An 18,001-nucleotide genomic window follows, 5' to 3' on the forward strand; every position below is an offset into this window, starting at 1 on the left:
CCTTTCTACATAGCACAATCTGGACACCTCTGGGCCTCACCTGTGACCACTGCTACTCCCTTGCTGCTGATGAGAGCATCCATGAAGGTTGAACACCTCATGGCAGAAGCTCCTCTGGTCCAATACTAAGGTACAAGGTGACAGAAAATAAAACAAGAGAAGGGTGCTAAAAGAAAATCCTTTTCATGCAAGTGATCCTAGAGAGGGACACAGCTAAAAGGCTTTGGAAGTCAGTACTCTTGAGAGGATAAAATAATAAAACTGCATGCCTTATAAGCAAAAATCAAACTCCTATTAGCTAGACTGTGCCTGTATCAGCCTTCTCTGTGAAAAGCACCAGGGACAGAGTAGATGCATACCACAGCGACAGAGTTTCTCTCAGGTATAACACAAAACTACAGTATCAAAAAAACATCTGGATGTGGTTCTCAGGGTCATAATTTGGCAATGGGTTGGTCACTAGAGTTAGGGTAGTTTGTTTGGACTTATGATCTTGAAAGCCTTTTCCAACCTGAGCAATTCTATAATTCTATGATTTAAATTGCACAAGCTAGCTGTAGGGCAAAACTAGTCCTGCTAACAAGTGACAGGACAGCAAGATATTTTCCTTGAAAGCGTGCACATGGTCGACAGTGGCAGGGGAAGTGCATCAGAAGGTAAATTAGTTTGTCTTCTGCTACTCTTCTCAAGGAGAAGTTAGTGGATTCGTATTAAACATCAGCATGGTCTGATAAGGAGATAGAGATGAATCTAGTGGCCCAACTAAGGCCAGGCTGCTACGCTCCCAGATCCCACAAGTAGAACAGTGTTAGAGATATTAGGAGTGGCCACCACGTCCTGCAGCTCTGGGTCCAGCTTCTGAAGCTGCGCTGAGGGATGCGACTGCTGCTTTCTTGTATCCAGATTCAATCAGTAGCAAAGCAAAAATATAAGGAGGACACAGAACTATTAGAGAGCATCCAAAGGAGGGCTATGAAGATGGTGAAATGTCCAGAGAGGAAGATGAACAAGGAGCAGCTGAGGCCCCTGGGTTTGTAAGCCTAGAGAAGAGGAGGCTAAGGGGAGGCCCCAGTCATCCTGTTCACTCTGCATCCATCCCGTGTGCTTACTGCATACGGTAAGCAAAAGAACCATTACAAGAAATGGATTCCTCTACCCCTCACTGAACAAATGATATGAAAGTTTTTGATCAGATACTTCAGGGGTTTTTCCACAAAGGCTGACTCACCACAGCTTTGGGATAAATCCCAGGGATAATTCTCATCCAAGTTAGAAGTTCAATTTGCAGAGAAATTATAGATAAAACTCAGGTTAGTGTTGATAATTTTCCCGTAAGATGCGTAAAATCCTCCTTCATAGCTCGCTAGGTAAAATGATGCAATGCAAATGTCCTTCTGACATACAGTAGGCCTAAGTGTGGTTTCATGCTACAGCTCATATCTGAGCACAATTCCGAAGCCACATCACATCTGACATGGCTTCGCTTCCTTTTCATTGGATGACTGCAGTTGCAGGTAGTGTGCCAAACTCCTAGAACATCAGGAAAAAATAAAAATAAAAATAAAAAAATCACAGAATATCCTGTGTTAGAAGGGACCCATAAGGTTCACCAAATCCAAGTTGTGGCTTCACATAGCGCCATCCAAAAATCAGACCACATGACTGAGAGCTTCATCTAAATGCTTCTTGAACTTAGGTAAGCTCAGTGCTGTGGTCACTGCCCTAGGCAGCCTGATACAGTGCTTCACTACCCTCTTGGTGGTTAAACTTTTTCCTGAAGAAATCCAACCTGAAAAAATTATAGCACGCATTTACATTTCCTGTCTGAACTCTTGTTCTTTCCTATAACAGCTTGCTTCACATGTTATCATCACAGAAACTGTCAGATAACTTTCATTATCAGTCAAAAGACATCACTGGTGTCATCCTTGGAGCATAAAATTTGCCTGCAGTTCTAAAATCAAAATCTACATCTCTACAACCCCAAAATACATATGTGCCAACATCTCATTTTAAGTAAACTATTACTCAGAGTATCACTTATACCATATAATTTTTCAGTCAAGGATGTCAAGCAATAGATCTCAGACACTGTAATTTCAAGCAGCATTTCCTTTCATAACAAGCCTTTTCTGTTGTGCCCTTTGCAAAAACAACAGCTAAAAACTTATTTCCAATGATTTATAAAGGCTTTTGATTGTGCCTTAAGGAATGTTCTTTCGGTCACAAGTGTTAAGTCTACTGAGAATAATTCTGTGCTCCTAAAGCAAACACGTATGAATGTGTTTCCTTGCTACTTCATAGAAAATTGAAACTATGGTTTATATTCTACTTATGATTCCCTGCTACATCTAGGCAATTCATAGTTGCTCAGTGGATGCAAAACATATTACTATAGCGTGATACAGTTTTAAACCTTCTCTGTGTTCATACTACCTACAGATATTTCTTCACAGTTCCATGTACCTTTTATAACAATCCATACAGAAACACTGAAGACATGGTTCTTTCACTTCGGCCCACCAAACCTTTACTTCTGACTTTGACGTTGCTTTCATCATTCAAAACAAAACAAAACCAACCTACTGATCCTAAGGTAAGACAATTCTTTGTAGTTCAGTACAGAAAGCCTAGTGGTTTCCAGTGTCTCCATTCATAAAGTGTCCCAGGTCAAGAGTCTTCAGGTAACCAACCTGCCCGCACTGTCCCCAACAATAATTGCTAAGGACTACATTCAGAATGACTAGTTAAGTTCGAGTGACATTCTATTGCATGGAAAACATGCAAAACATTTGGTTCTATTGCAAAAACATGAACCTCCAGCCATTTGGCTGCTGCTATTCCTATGCTTCTCTGATTAGGCACTTCTATCCCTGCCTTGCAAATGAGCAGTGCAACCCATACCAGGTATGAGCAGACCGTACTCTCAGAATTCTGACTGTTCTCTTCAGTCCTGCTTAAGAGCCATGCAACAGCAGAGGCAAAATGCTGCATCGAAACAGGCCTCATGTAATTAAGAAAAACCATGCCTGAATACAGTTCGGCATTTGGAGAAAGTACAGAAATAACCACCACCCAACCAACCTCACTTGACAGAAAATGCCACCTTTACAAATCGCAGGTTTTGAATCAATTCTCGCTACACCAACTCAGTTACGAACTGCCAATACTATGATACAACTCTGCAAAGTACACCCAATCTTGAGTCAGTTCAATTGAGAATAGTCATAAAAGCACACTACTGGAGATAATATGGAAAAAGAAAAGACAAGATTCAGGCAAAAGCCCAGAATCTGGCTTCATTTACTGCACACTATATTGATTACAAGATAAAACTATTTTTTCCTCAAAGCCTCCAGCAGAGCTCATATAACTTTATTCCTGGGAAAATACCATTCAGATGCTTTTCAGAATATCCACTCAATAATCCACTCAATGCAATTTACTTGGATTGATTTTATCTTAGGAAGAACCAGTTAAGTAATTTTTAGTATGCAAGTGTTAAATACATTTTTCTGTCCTATCATCTTCCATCCCTTTCTACAGACTCTGAAAGAAAGAAAAAAACACACAAAAAAGAAAAAACAAAACTACCCAAACCAAATAATTAAACAAGCAACAAAAACCAACTACATATGGACTTTATTCTTTTATCTGAAGTTCTACCTACAACATAAGAAAGAATGAGATGACCTTGAAAAAAAACCAAGAAATTATTTTGGATTTCAAGAACAAGGCCATGGGTAATGCCAACATTCATTCTCAGTACCCGGCTCGACATCATACCACACTCTATCCTCAAACACAAGGATCCATGTACATTTATCTGCAGAAATTAGCTTTCGCTTTAAGGACAGTACCAGCATATATATTTTGTGGCCTATGTAAACAATGTATTGCCTCACCTGATATATATATTATTTTTTTAAATCAAGTCTTTGCCTTTCTGTCATTAAATATCTAAACACCAGTAGGTGTTTCTTTTGTTTAAAAAAAGGCAGGGCACAACTGTCTGACAAAAAAATCCAATTATTCTGCCACTTGAAAGGCTGCAGTAGCCTAGGTACAATCCCAGGTACGATTTCAAGTAAATCGATCTTTACTGGAAAGAAGTGGCAAAAAGAAAAAATATGAACACAAAAAATAAGCCCTCTGCAGACAGACTTTTTGCAGCTGGCAACTCCAGTGTCAGATAAGAAAAAACATACCTGTCAGGTCCAAAATACATTACTTAGTGCTACATCTTCATCCTTAGAAAGCTAACATTCGTGAACAATTCAAAGGGGGCACTGAACTTATAGCTTTCCAGCCTTTTTGACTGCTAGGTTTCATCTTCTAATTTTGAACACGTTACAAGGTAAATGGTATCATAACACAAGCTATTGTGTAAGGTTTATTTTTTATTTATGTTTTTTAATACCACCACTGTGATTTTAGACAAAAATATAAGAATTTATTTGACAATACCTACCTGGGCAAGTAACTCTGCATGGCCCTGTTGAAGCAGGGGTCTGGAGCAAATGGATCCAGAGGTGCTTTCCCAACTCCACCATTCTGGGATTAGGTGGAAAAGATAGCCCAAGCAACCTGCTTCTAGTAGCACAAGTTAATACAAAACCAAAACCAACATAATGTCCCTGGTATTGTTTCACTGGTCTCAACAGATGGAAGTCAAAGCACCGAATCCAGACTATACAGTGGCTATGGTAGGGCAGTCCTGCCAAGATGGGCAATGTGCTCCATGCTCTTCAAACTAATATAGGGCCTGGTGTTATTGTACTGCAAGTTGTCTTCTTCTCTGGCCTGACTTGAGAATTTCAAGCCTTCAGCCTTAGTCAGCATCAGCAATATGATGGTCAGAGCTGATGGTCTGTTTGGCTTCTGGGAAAACAGAATCACTGATAATGATGTGATCAAGGAAGTTGTCACCTTCAGCCTCGTATTAGTTCAATAGGCATTGAAAAACGTGCACGTGGTGTTCTTCCTGATCCTGTGTGTTTGCCATATTGTAACACTGCCACAATTGTTTCCAGTGCATTAAAGCTGATATTTAACAACAAACACAGCTCCCTGGTTGCAATCTGCCCATTTCCATGGATGAGCACACTGGGATGCTCTTCATTTCATTGTGTGACAGCTTGTTGCATGGCCATCAGAACATGGCTCATCTTTCACACTGCTATAATCACTACTGAAATGTATTGCCCATCAACTCACTGTGCTCACATCCACTATTTGATCTCCATAAATGTTCAGCAAGCATCAATGAATGTCAATGGGTGTTGCTTTTTTTCCACATGGAGGAATTCAGTTCCACATGTTTGTTCCACATACACTTCCATGCTAGATGGCATTTTTGTCAGACTGCCCCTCTGCTACCATCTGTCACACAGCAAAAAAAATGTAATGGAATACTGGCAGGAAAGTTCCACCACTACAGCCATACCACCCATATCAACCTCTGATAACCTGGCACAACACAGTAACATCAGAGGCATTACTTTTGGAGCAGCCCCTGTATTTTTGCAGCTGTATTTTAATGTAAAATACATTCTTATTTTCTCACATCTGTGGCAACGCTATAACAGTACATCCCTAGCCCTAGCCTGCCTTTCAAGTGCTTTTTTATTATTCAGATATAACGAAGCAGTGAAAGATTTCTACAGCACATGGAAGAGCTGCACAGCAGTCAGTTTTTTGTTACTTAATGTATTTAACTGTAAATAATTACGCAGATACAGAACAGCCCAATTCAGTAAATACCTAACATAGAATCCAAACTGGCTGCTGACTGGGAGGTGTCACAGTGACAAAGCAACAGCCACTACTCTCCAACATAACCTTTCAATTAATCGAAAACACTGTGACCTGCAAGGCTTGTTAAGGTTGTAACACTTATCTGTAACAACTGTAACTGAAGTACGATCTAAAAATCAATTCTTATTCCACATTAACTTAAGTATGAAAAAGGAATGTCAGAATCAGTAAGCTACATGGCAAGTCCCGAGACAGCAGAACACTTCAAATGGTTTTCAAGGCCTTGACAGCTGGGTCACTTGGGAAGTGGATAGACATGAGGGAGGTGAAATCCATTTTGTTGTTACATTTAGGATGAAGGATTACAGCTGACAATTCCCTCCCTTCCTTTAAATTATGGGGAATGGGTTTCAGTGGCTAAAGACACACTGTTAGCAAGGTACCTGTAGCGTGCCCAAGGTGAAAAGAGAAGAAAGCTTCATCACTGTACTCCCTTCAGCCTTCAACCGATTTGCAAATAAAAGCAAATCCCTCAGACAGCTGTGTCCAACCCACAGCACAGCCCTGGGCAGACACCCATTGCTCCCAACAACCACACAGCCACGTGCCATTGGCATGGGCTGAAACCAGCACATGGGGGGGGGAAGGAGGGGGAAGGAGGGAAGGGCACAGTGCGGTGCTGACTCTGTTATGGCAAATGGTTGTGTGCACTGTGATACACTGGCTGAACACAGCCCTGCAAGCAGCAAGAAGAATACAGTTGTGCTTTACATTTTGATAAAGAAAACAGATTTTAAGATTGCTGAAAAAATCATTAGTTTTTTGGTATACCTGCAGCTCCTTTTTCAGTCCACATAAATACATTACCTGTGAATTTTCATATGGAATGTATTGAATTGTGATCAAACATTCAACTAAAACCTGATTGCATATTAATTTTCAAGTGTGTGTTATTTCATTTGTGCTTGTACATACCACTGCCACTTCACTCATTCAAATCAAAGTTGATCTTAAATAGCAACTTAGTTTTTAAAATAAATACAGATTGATACGGGACGGTATCTGGGACAGAGAAAGCATGATTCCTTCCAAAACAGGCATTGCAAGTCAGCTTTGGTAGCAGAACAGAAGATAAAATGCTCAGAGTGAAACTAAACAGAAATTCAAAGTCAGAGTGGTATAAGCACCGCGTCTAGACAGTGGTATAACACAACACTGGCTAAAAATACAGGCAGTATTTCACATAACTGTCTAATAAGTGAAACTGTAATAATGACAAGGCGTAAAGCGATGAACAGTCAACACTACTTATTTAAAACTGTGTAGCAACTCACTGGACAGTCACTCTTTTTCACAGTGATAGAAAGATGACAGCATTTGTATTAAGCAGAGATTTGTTATGTTTCTGTCAGAGAACTGCACGGCTCCAGGTTAATATCTCAGCTCTAAGATCATGGTTAGAAATTAAAGCAGCCTTTTCAATGCTGCAGCTAGACATATATACTTCTTACAATAATAAAGTAGTTAAATATTAATTGCAAATAAGATTTTGATGATAACTCTGAAACAAATCTTATAAGCAATTTCATCTAAAGTAAGCAACATGAGAATACTCTGAAGAAACAAGTTTATGCAATTACTTTCAACACAAAGCCACTGGATTGATTTATGTCCCTGAGTATTTGTATAGCAGGGTTTAATTTAATTTACAAAAAGCACAATTCCAGGATCTCACAAGTTCTTAGGTATTCAGCCTGCTTTGTGGTCCTGTAGTTGGGCTTCAGAGCTCCAAGAGACAAAAGCAGCTCTAAGATTTCAACCCAATCAAAGAGGGTTGCAAAGGAATACTGAATTTCTCCCAGCTCTTACTCCTTCACCAGTAAGATCAGTTCTTATGAACAAGAAAGACTTGGCCAAACTTACCAATCTGATGCCCCCAGCTGGAAGTGGTCAATTTACTACACCTTGCTGAGTTTTGCGTTCTAATATTTCAGTCATTTCAGCAAAATAGTGAGTCCTTTCTAACACGCCAAGTATTTATAAAGCGACAAGAAAAGCTACAACAGACTGAGATTTCAAGCTGTATACAACACTGATAGAGCTGGAAATTAGGTGGTCACAGCTACCACAAATCTCACTAGAGTTAGGACATGAGCAGAAGAGAAGGAAATGCAAGGATAGAGGGCAAATACTGTCTTTTCTGGATGCTCAGCATCATTTGGTTCCAGTCTCATAGCAAATGAGTCACAAGAAATGAGCTTATTTCTGAGGTCAGGACTTGCCCCAACAAGGCTTCAAGTAGTTCCATGGTTTCCACAGTAACAAACGTGTTTGAAGTTAGAAAAACTAATAAAATAAATGGTAGACAAAATAACTTGCAATAGCATGAGCATGCATAGTTCTAATTGTTAATGGTCTGTTCTGGAATGCATTACATTCTCCAGGAATGGCTTTTCCAATGAGAAGCAACGACACATATTTGCACTACTGACACTTTACAATTCACTATTCAAAAATCTATTACTAATAGTTGATCTTGTTTTCGAAACAAAATTCACCTTTACCATTTTTAAAAAGCACTTTCTCTGACCACATTCTGAGTGGCATTTCTGTTGAAATCATCACGAAAAATTTGGGCCTTCAAAACACCTTCTATTGGCAGTATTGAAGATCTTGACTTTTAGCCTGAAGCATCACCAGCAGTGAGCAAATATCTTCAGTTATTTGGATTTAGTAACCAGATAATCACATCACACCAGCCAAGGGATCGCATACAATCAGTTACACATTAGCAGCACTACTCTACGTTGGAAAAAAGATGACAAGGACATGCAATGGAGAGATTAAGTCTTTTAGAATCTACACCACTTGTATTACAGTTGCATGGGAACTGTTAAAGCTTTATCTGAAAGCAGTTTCCATTTCATAGCCACTCATTCCAATCAGATACTATTTCTTCAACAGAGAAATCTCCGTGCACAGAATGCCAGATTATGTCATGCAGTTGAAACAACAGACTAGACTAATTTCTGTAACACTGACTTAGCGAAGACTGTTAAATAATTACAAGTTCAATATAAAATAATTATAATTAAAGTCTTTGGAAAAGTTTTGTAATGCTTACCTCAATGACTCTTGTTTCAAAATCCTCGTAAGTTTCTGTTGGGGAAAAAGTAGTGCATTACATTTCCTTGTATTAATTACATATCAGCACAACTCCCTGCTGTTAATATAATTTAAAGAAGAATGCAATTTTATGTAGCTGTAATTTATAAATCCATATCAGCAGTAAGTAGAAAATGATTTGAACACATCTAAAAACGAAGATTATTAGCTGCTTCCTTACAAAAAAGGCCTGAAATATAGGTTCTTCCAAAAGTAATGCCTCCTACTTGTTTCTATGGAAACTGCAACAGATACAAAGGGCACAATAAAATATTTGATAGAACAAACTCTGCTACCAAACACTATTTTTCAACGTAGTCACCACCACTAGCTATGCATTTTTACCAGTGATGAACAGGAGTCTGCATGCTGCACTCAGAACAATCTGCACAGAGTCATTGCTAGGAGAACGTTGCCCACACAGCCTAACTTTCACTGTGCTCACATTCACTGTTTGGTTTCCGTAAGTGTTCAGCAAGAATCAATGAGTGCCACTTTTTCTGCATGGAAGGATCCAATTCCACACCTTGCTCCACACCCAATTCCGTGTTAGATGCCATTGTGTCAGACTGCCCCTCTGCTGTCACCTGTCACACAGCAACAACTGTAATGGGATATTGGTGGGAAGGCTCAAACTGCCTCTGACATCATGGGCTAACGTAATGAAATAGGAGGCATTACTTTTGGAGCAGGCTTTGTGCTTTGTAACGAGTCCAGTCATTCGTTCTTTTAAAACAGAGAAAACAATGTGTAACTCTTTATTTATAATGCATAATTTTATTATTACTTTAGTAAAAATCAACATCTATCAAAAAATCTAGCTTTAAAAAAATCCAGTTCAAATGGTAACTTCCTAGAAAATGTAATACCACTCTTGTTATAACTACGGTACAGTTCCTGTCATAATTAAAGAGATGAAAACCTATACACATCCATTGTGCTCTATTAGGTACCCCTGCTTCCAACTGGAATCAATACATTATCTTTTTAGGTATTGTGGTTGCAAGAGCATTAAGATGCAGTCTCGAAGTCCAATCTAAATAATCAACGTAGCACACAGGAAGAATAATAATACTTCTTTTAATAGTAAAGCAAGATTTCAATTTAACAGCTTTGTCTGAACGTCACACAGAAAGCAATAACAGAGCTGATGAAAACCTGAACTGACCTCAGAATCTCTTCAATATTTTAACCTCAAGTTAAGCTATACAATCTTTCCAAATTAAACCCGAGATACTCTTTGGGAAATCAGTGCAAGCCAGCACTTATACTGAAGCATTTTTATTAAATTATATCCGATATTCGTCCTAATTCTCTCCTGTTGCAGAAATGCTATGAAAAACGATAGCCGGCAGTACGATTAAAGAAAAACACTGCTCTAAACTGTGAAGCAAACAACAACCAAGAAAACAAACCACCACCGTATTTAATGTACAACATGCAAAAGCTGTGAACGGTTAAAAACCATCACCAAATGGGTCAGCTTCCATCGTAGCAATACTATTAGCCAGTACTGCTCAGAGTATTCTGAAACACATGCTAGACAATCAACAAGACTCAAACTGCTTTTCTTAGTACATATTCCTGTGAAATTCAAGAGAAGAGAAAAAACAAAACATAGCCACACTGGATAATCAGCAACAACACAGCCAAACTTTCTTTCAATCTCTTCCAATTTCAAATGCTTCCTGAAAAAGTCTTTGCAATTAAAGACAACTAAAGCATCATTCATTTTGTCCAGTTAGGGTTAAAGTGTTACGCATTGCTTCCATGTCACGTGGAGTTCAATTCATGTCATCATGATGATAAGAGGAGCTATGTTCAGGTATATCTTACACATTCAGCTCTGCATGGTGAACACATCCCTTTCACTGCACTAAAATCAGTATGTTTCTGCTTTGTCATTAAAAGGGGCTTGAAAGGAATAAGAAATTTTTGAAGTGTCCTATGAAATCACGAGGTAGGAAAGAGCTAGAACAGGACAGAGCTCTGGGCATGGCATACCATCTATAAGTACTAACTCCAATGCTGGCAAGTAATAAGAGAGAGCACAAAACCATGCCAACAAAAGCATGACGAGATCTTATCTAATCCAGAGACCTTCACCCTGACACACACTGCATTATTCCAGAAAAAGAAAAATGACTGCCTTTGAAATCTATGGGCAATAGGGTAAAATGCAACATCTCAGTATAAGAGGCAGAATAAACAGGAGATCTTACCGACCCCCTGCTTCTCCCATTTACTTTGTGAACTAGAGCTTTCACCATTTACAACACTAGTGTTAATGTCACCATTTAGAAGACTAGTGTTAAATACTTCTTGCATTTGGTATAGGCACAGTGGAGCTTAAAACAGCATAATGGTGGTGGTGGTGGTGGGGGGGTGATGACAACAGAGACTCAGATGTTGCTTTATCGTTTATACGTTCTGAGATGATCATTTATAACAGTCCAGTTCAGAAAAAGCCTCCCAGAATACCAGATAGGCAGGGTTGAATGGTAGCATCTCAAACCATAGCTCACACCTGGCTGGACACCAGGGAATCTATCCGTGCCAGTCTCAGGACAAACAGACTCATAAAGTTTGACAGTTTCAAGTTTGCTTCTTCTACCACCCTGACAGTGCTTTAAACACAGCCAAACGCCCTCACACTCCTATGAAGTCATTTCATTATTCTTCAGAATAAAGAGATGGCGACTGAACTGTGGAGATCTGCAAATCCCCACAATTTTTAATGGACCAAGAGGGAATTGGTGTATGCTAATCAGAAACTGCTTTTCTCAAGCACACTTATAATACAAGCTGACAGTTTCATCTTCATATTTTTACTGCAGTGTTCTTTTCCCTTTTTGGCAGAACTTGAACAGACTACTACAGCCAACTTTAATGCAAGTAACCAACATCAACTCTTATGAGGAGCAGCTGAGACTGGAATTGTTCAGTCTGGAGACGAGGAGGCTCAGAGGTGATCCTACTGCTCTCTACAACGGCCTAAAAGGAGGATGTGGCGAGGTGGGAGTCAGTCTCTGCTTCCAGCTACCAGTGAAAGGACGAGACAGAATGGCCTGGAAGTTGCACCAGGAGAGGTTCAGGTGGATATTAGGAAACATTTCTTCTCCATAAGAGTGGTGAGGCACTGGCACAGGCTGCCCAGGGAGGTGGTGGACTCACCGTCCCTGGAGGTGTTCAAGAAACATTTAGATGTTGTAGTAAGGGACTTGATTTAGTGGGAGAAATACTGGTGGTAGGTGGATGGCAGGACTGGATGATCTTGGAGGTCTTTTCCTACCTTTGTGATTCTATGATCAGTAATCACACTGAAATCTAGAGAAATATCGAAGAGTACAATCTGCTCATACATTAAGGCTATTTGCAGCTGCTACTGCTGCTACTTTGGACAGAATAAACTACTTGAAGACACATTTGATTTTAAAAGCAACACAGTGTTGTATTTAAAGCACAGAACTCAAACCATGACATTTTCTTGACTTTCCTCTATATTCCAACAATAGCTTAGAGGAATTTGGAACAATTCATTAACTTCTCAAATTTCTAGTTTTCACTTGTAAGACAGGCTTGCCTCCTCCATTGTTAAGTTGTTGCCTTCCACAGTACATGTGCTCTCAAGGTAAGAAAATGAAACACAGGTAAGTGAATATAGGAATTTTTTCATTTATACTCTATAGTATTAGGCTGATATTGAAATAGAACAAGTTATTCGTATAATCAAGGATTAAAAAAAAAGCTCTGATGAGATCAGAAGGTAAGAGCTCCACAAGTTCACAAGGAAAGTCTGAGGGAAACAAGGTATCTCAGACACCATAGCAACACAAGCCACATAATTACCTATTCCAGCTACAGGAATTGAAGGCCTGGCAAGGGAGCAGAGAAATGCATGACAGCAATGTGGGATATATTTACATGGGGATGTATTTACAAGACAAAAACAAAAAACAAACAAAAAAACTTCATTCTACGTGGACAACAGCATTATGCTACTCTGGAAAGACAATGCTCTCGCTGACTTATGGCTTGGTGCAAAGCATGCCTGAATTTTGAATTAAGGTCCAATAGAACATCACCAGAAAATACGCAGGTGGAATAATTCATAAACCACACAGCACATAGACTGAGCAACAAAGGTGACTACAAGGAGAGCAGAAAAAAGTTACTGCAATCCATATACGTAATTTCCCACTCATATGGGGATTTCCACTTATGCAGCAAGTCCTATTTATAAAGACTTTCTGCAACATGTATTCCAAGATCACAGCTTTCTCTGGGTAATGAAGATATGAACCAAGCTTAACTGCTAAGAGAACTAGGGACTGAAACTTGTCAGAAACAAGTGCTAGAGAAAAATCAGCTGTCATTCTTACCTCATGTGACATACAAGACTACAGAAAAACGGTAACAATCATCATCCTCAAGCATCATAAAGTGCTTCAACAAGGAAAACTCAGCTGAATGTAGCAACTTATTTTTATGCTTAATTGAAGAGGGCTGGGGTTTTAGTTGTTAAAGCTAGCAAAAATTACCTAGTGATCTGAAGAACAGCATGATAAAAAAAACAGTTTACTTGTCCACCCTAAGATCTCTAGTTTTATTATTGTATTTCTCTAGACAGCACATAAAGAACTTAGTAGCCACACTCAAACTGCAACATCTTAAACCATATTTCACTACATTATTAGAAAGTTGATTTCACAGGACAGATCCCTTAAGAAACAATGCAAAAAACACAGCTGCATTTCATACTCAAGACAAATGATGCTAAAAACACAAAACTATTTCCACACTCCAAAATCTCTATAACAGTCTGTAACATGACACACTACTCCACAGTGAAGTGTAACATCAGATAGTCCATAACATATTCACCTAAGAGCAGAGATTTAATAAAATTTTGCTTGAATAAATGCAATTTGTTCTCTGATTCAGAGTTAATTAACATATCAGCATATGTACAGACACAAAGGCATCCAAGACAGAAGTACAAACTGGATTTTCAAATCAGAGGAAAAGTCTGGATCTCCCTTTTACCCAGCCCCTTGACAAAAAGGCTAATAAGACTAAGAAAGATATTAATTCAGTCTTCTTACCTCCATTAGGACCTGGATCAGGAGGATCCATGAGGACACCTCCCCAACACTTTCCACTCCATCCTCCCTCTCTCTTCATTTTTATTTTTCTTTTCTTCTCCCATGTATCTCTCTGCTGAATAATCTCAGACTGAATTCTGTCTCGTTCTTCTTTTTTCCGTTGACTAAGTGCCTGTACTTTCCCACTTTGTATCAGAGGAGCATTAAGACCTGGCCAGAGGAAACCGGAACGTCCTTGAAAATAAGAGGAAAAAAGTTTTATGCCAAACAAGGATTAAAATCTGCGCATTGGAAAAGTGCAATAAAATAAAAAGTACTCACACATTTGAAGTGCTTTCTGTGACACAATTTGTGTTTAAAAATCAAAGAACTGCATTAAACAACTGCACCAGGATTTTTATTTTTTCAGAAAACAGACACCTCAAACTGCTTAGACATCACAGAAATTAACAGCAACTTATCTGTATGTTAAATCAAAAAATATTGCATGTGAAAAAGTTGAGACATTCTTCAACCCTTTATTTATGAACCTACCTTCTCCAATCTCCTGGCCTCTGTTGAGATTCTTTCTCAGCTTTTTCTTCCTTCTCTTTCCTCTTCCTTTCTTTACTCCCACACCAGTCTCCGCCAAAGCTCCTTTCCATAGCTCTTCAGCTGTCGCTGAAATAGGAAAGCTTTTCTAAGTAATGTACAAGTACCTCATATATTGGAAACTGAACCAAAAAAAAAAAAACCCAAAACAGAGTTAACCCTACCATGACTGGGATTTAAACTGTAGGATTAGTGCCTTGCTAAGAAAGTAATTTCCTATACATGTGTATCTGCTGCAGAAGTAGATGTGCCTCTGCCACTAATGACTGCCATCAGACATGCACACAGCTAGGCACATCATTCTTAAAAGGATTTTCAGAAACAATTTAAGGGCAGACATTCCCAACCAGTACCAGTAAGGTACTAACTCTCAGGTAAATAAAGACAATCACTCATTAGGAGCTCAGATCAGCAATACCTTTAAGCACTTGGCCAAGGACAGGCATTCTTGAGAGTCAACGTCTTTCTTCTAAAAAACATCTAAGTTAACCTGCTTAAAAATCCCACAAAATACAGATCACTGCCAACATAAGTCTGTAGATACTTTCATCTTCTAATTAAAGACAAAGCACTCTGTTATTGCTTATGGAAATGGTGGGTGGAGGAAGGAACGCAGAGCGCCAAACAGCTTCCTCACAGAACTCAGCTGGCCTTCTCACTTGGTGATCATGCAGAATATTCACTGTCTGCAGATGTTTGGATCAGTTGACCACCAGAGTTCCCTTCCAACCTTACCCACTCCATGATTTTTAACATACAGAATTGTTGGAGCAGGCTGAGGAGGTATTTCATATCAAACTTTACACTGCTGGGGAGCCCTCCTATGTTGACATCAAGGTGAGAATGTGGAGCTAGCCAATATTTCCAGAGCTACCGTTCAGTACTCAGCTTTCTTTGCATTGGGTAAGTTCAAATATGGGGCCAAGGGGGCTTTATTCAAAGCCATAATGCCCACCTTTTTCAGGCAAAAGTCCTTAACACAACTGGGATGTTTGACTGCAATTCTTTTTTGAGAAGGACAATCCTGAATCACACAGTTGGCACTCAGAACACTACAAAGCAAGTGCAGAGGAAGAAACAAAACACTACAAAGTACAAGATGCTACCAAATGCGATGCTCTCGTTACTTCTAATAAAATACATGCTGTGATCGATACCAATTTTTTGCACATGAATGCTAATAATTCCCTAAGATAATGCTGCATTACAGGCCCACACAAACACTGCTGGTAAGCAGTTGAAGTATGATGTGACATTTCACATTCATGTGGACTATGACAGTTGGCATGAAGTCAGTGGTTGAAGACTGCTCCCACTGAGCCTCTTCGCATCTAAATGTCTACATTGTAACACTGCTTCTTGACAATACAGGGAAAGCAGCAGAAGTCACAGAGCAAATAGATTGTACTGCAGCAAAGGAGACAAGTCAATGTCAGCAGATCCAGCAAGATGAGGTCAGAACAAACCTCGTTTTGGCCTCGATCACAGAATGGAATCTGATAATATTAGAACAAGAGGGAAACACCACACTTGGTACCAAAGTGCAGCTATCTAATCAATCTCTAGTAGTATCATCACTTGTTTGGAAAGCAGTCGTATTTAATGCAATATCAGAAGCCTGAGGGCTCCAGAGCTGAGAGCTCTTTATAAGATGTCAGATTCCAAAGTATTTTTAAGACAGTGACAGGAGTAGAATACAGAGGGGATAGGTGGCAGTCAAGAAGATTACAATGGTGGGGACACAGCCTACAACAGACAGCACAGCAACTAAGAAAATCAAAATCTGACCATAGAAAGGTTGATCTGACTTGGCAGCAAAGCACTGACATGACTGGAGAGCATATACATAATATATATGTAGGAAAAATCTCTCACAGAGGTGAAAGTAACACCAGTAACCTTAGTATTTTTCACATTGGAGAAAAAACTCTGAAATGAAGACAGAACAGTTAGGTATGCAATCTCTTAATGATTTATGGTCTTATCTTTCTTTTGCCTCCGTGCCAGTTCAGTGAAATAGGGAGCTGCATGCACTCCTTCCATACTGAAAAAGCCCAAGTCGTAAAACCAAACTCATCACACAGATCTAGCCAGTTACTGAAAAGCACAAAGCTACAAAAGGGAAATATGTGATACCTAAGATTTTATTGTATGGACCAAAAAAAAAAAAATCCACTATTGAGTTTTGTTGAAAGCATGCTTGCTATGCAAGCTGATCATCAACAACTACCAATAGTTAAAATGCCACTCTGTTTTACTCAATCTACATAAAAGGTTCTTGTAATATTTGAAAAGGATTTGGTTTTGAGCACTTTTATGCTGTTCTCTGATTTCAGAAGCCAGACAGCCCAGCACTTGCTTCAGGAGATGATGTGTATTAGGTCACACCTCAGTAACTCGCAAGCATTACCAAAACAGGTTGGCATAAACTATATTAAAAACATAATCAAGATCTGATCAACTGAGATTAAAAGCAGATTTTTTTGCCTCGAGGAAGATGAGAGTTCCCAGCTTGCTTACTACAAAAAGAAAGGAAATACAAATAGCAGTAAACTGGAAAAAGGAAGGGAACAAAAAGAGAAGAAAGGACTAACTTTGTGAGCAAAGGCTCATTTTTTCCACCTAACAAGCAACTTGTGTTTCAGTTTTTTTTATGACAAACAGTCCAGCAGCAGAACACCACAAATCCACATTAATATTAACAACATTAAAAAAGGAATGCGTTATAACAAACACAATTATTTTAGTGCATTGTTGCCTGTCAGTGCCATTACAACTGTGCATCTACATTATCTTAAGGACCCTTGTAAGGTCTTTCCAATCACTAACATTCATTTTCAGCTTGGACTAGAACATAACTTCTGTTAGCAGATGAAGCAGATTCTAAGATGGTATGATATTTCAACCATTTCCTTTTTCCAATCAAAAGGAAAACAAAATTTGGAAAAAAATTCTCCTCACGTGAAATATGAGAAAGCATCTCAAAAGGGAACGCTTACATATTCTGTTACAAGTGACAAGATAAACTACAGAGTCTACACTCAGATGCTTAATGAAAACACGTAATTTTCCTTTTCCTCAGAGGCACATTGAAGGCTTATCAGCTCCTCTGGGAACCCAACACATCACAAACCTCGATGCGCTCAAGTGCAGAGGACATTTCCTTGACCTTGTCTTCTATAGTAAAGACAAGCTTCTCCATCTCCAGAAGGGAGAATGTACCACTGCTGTATTACTTACAGGGGTGAAAAGCAGTTAACAAATTCATAGAAGAAAAACAGCTCAAATATACAAAACACAGAAGTTCCACACTGTAAATCGCTAATGTTGTAAGGATTTTTTGCCTTCCAATATTTGAAAGGAGTGTATAACAGGAGGGGGAA

General features: G+C 39.1%; 1 protein-coding gene across 1 annotated transcript in view; it reads right to left on the reverse strand.

Annotated features, from left to right (window-relative positions):
* MRPS5 (mitochondrial ribosomal protein S5) overlaps nt 1–15,362 on the reverse strand; it is a 30,904-nt gene extending 15,542 nt beyond the window's left edge. Inside the window, exons 1-4 of the mRNA XM_010706616.1 lie at nt 15,354–15,362; nt 14,562–14,706; nt 14,028–14,261; nt 8,882–8,916 (exon numbers count right to left, since the gene is read on the reverse strand). Coding sequence (XP_010704918.1) covers nt 8,882–8,916; nt 14,028–14,261; nt 14,562–14,706; nt 15,354–15,362 — 423 coding nt within the window. The remainder of the gene's footprint in view (nt 1–8,881; nt 8,917–14,027; nt 14,262–14,561; nt 14,707–15,353) is intronic.
* Between the last annotated feature and the right edge of the window lie 2,639 nt (nt 15,363–18,001).

The sequence above is a fragment of the Meleagris gallopavo genome, chromosome 2 (genome assembly GCF_000146605.3).
Source record: "Meleagris gallopavo isolate NT-WF06-2002-E0010 breed Aviagen turkey brand Nicholas breeding stock chromosome 2, Turkey_5.1, whole genome shotgun sequence".
Taxonomy (NCBI): domain Eukaryota; kingdom Metazoa; phylum Chordata; class Aves; order Galliformes; family Phasianidae; genus Meleagris; species Meleagris gallopavo.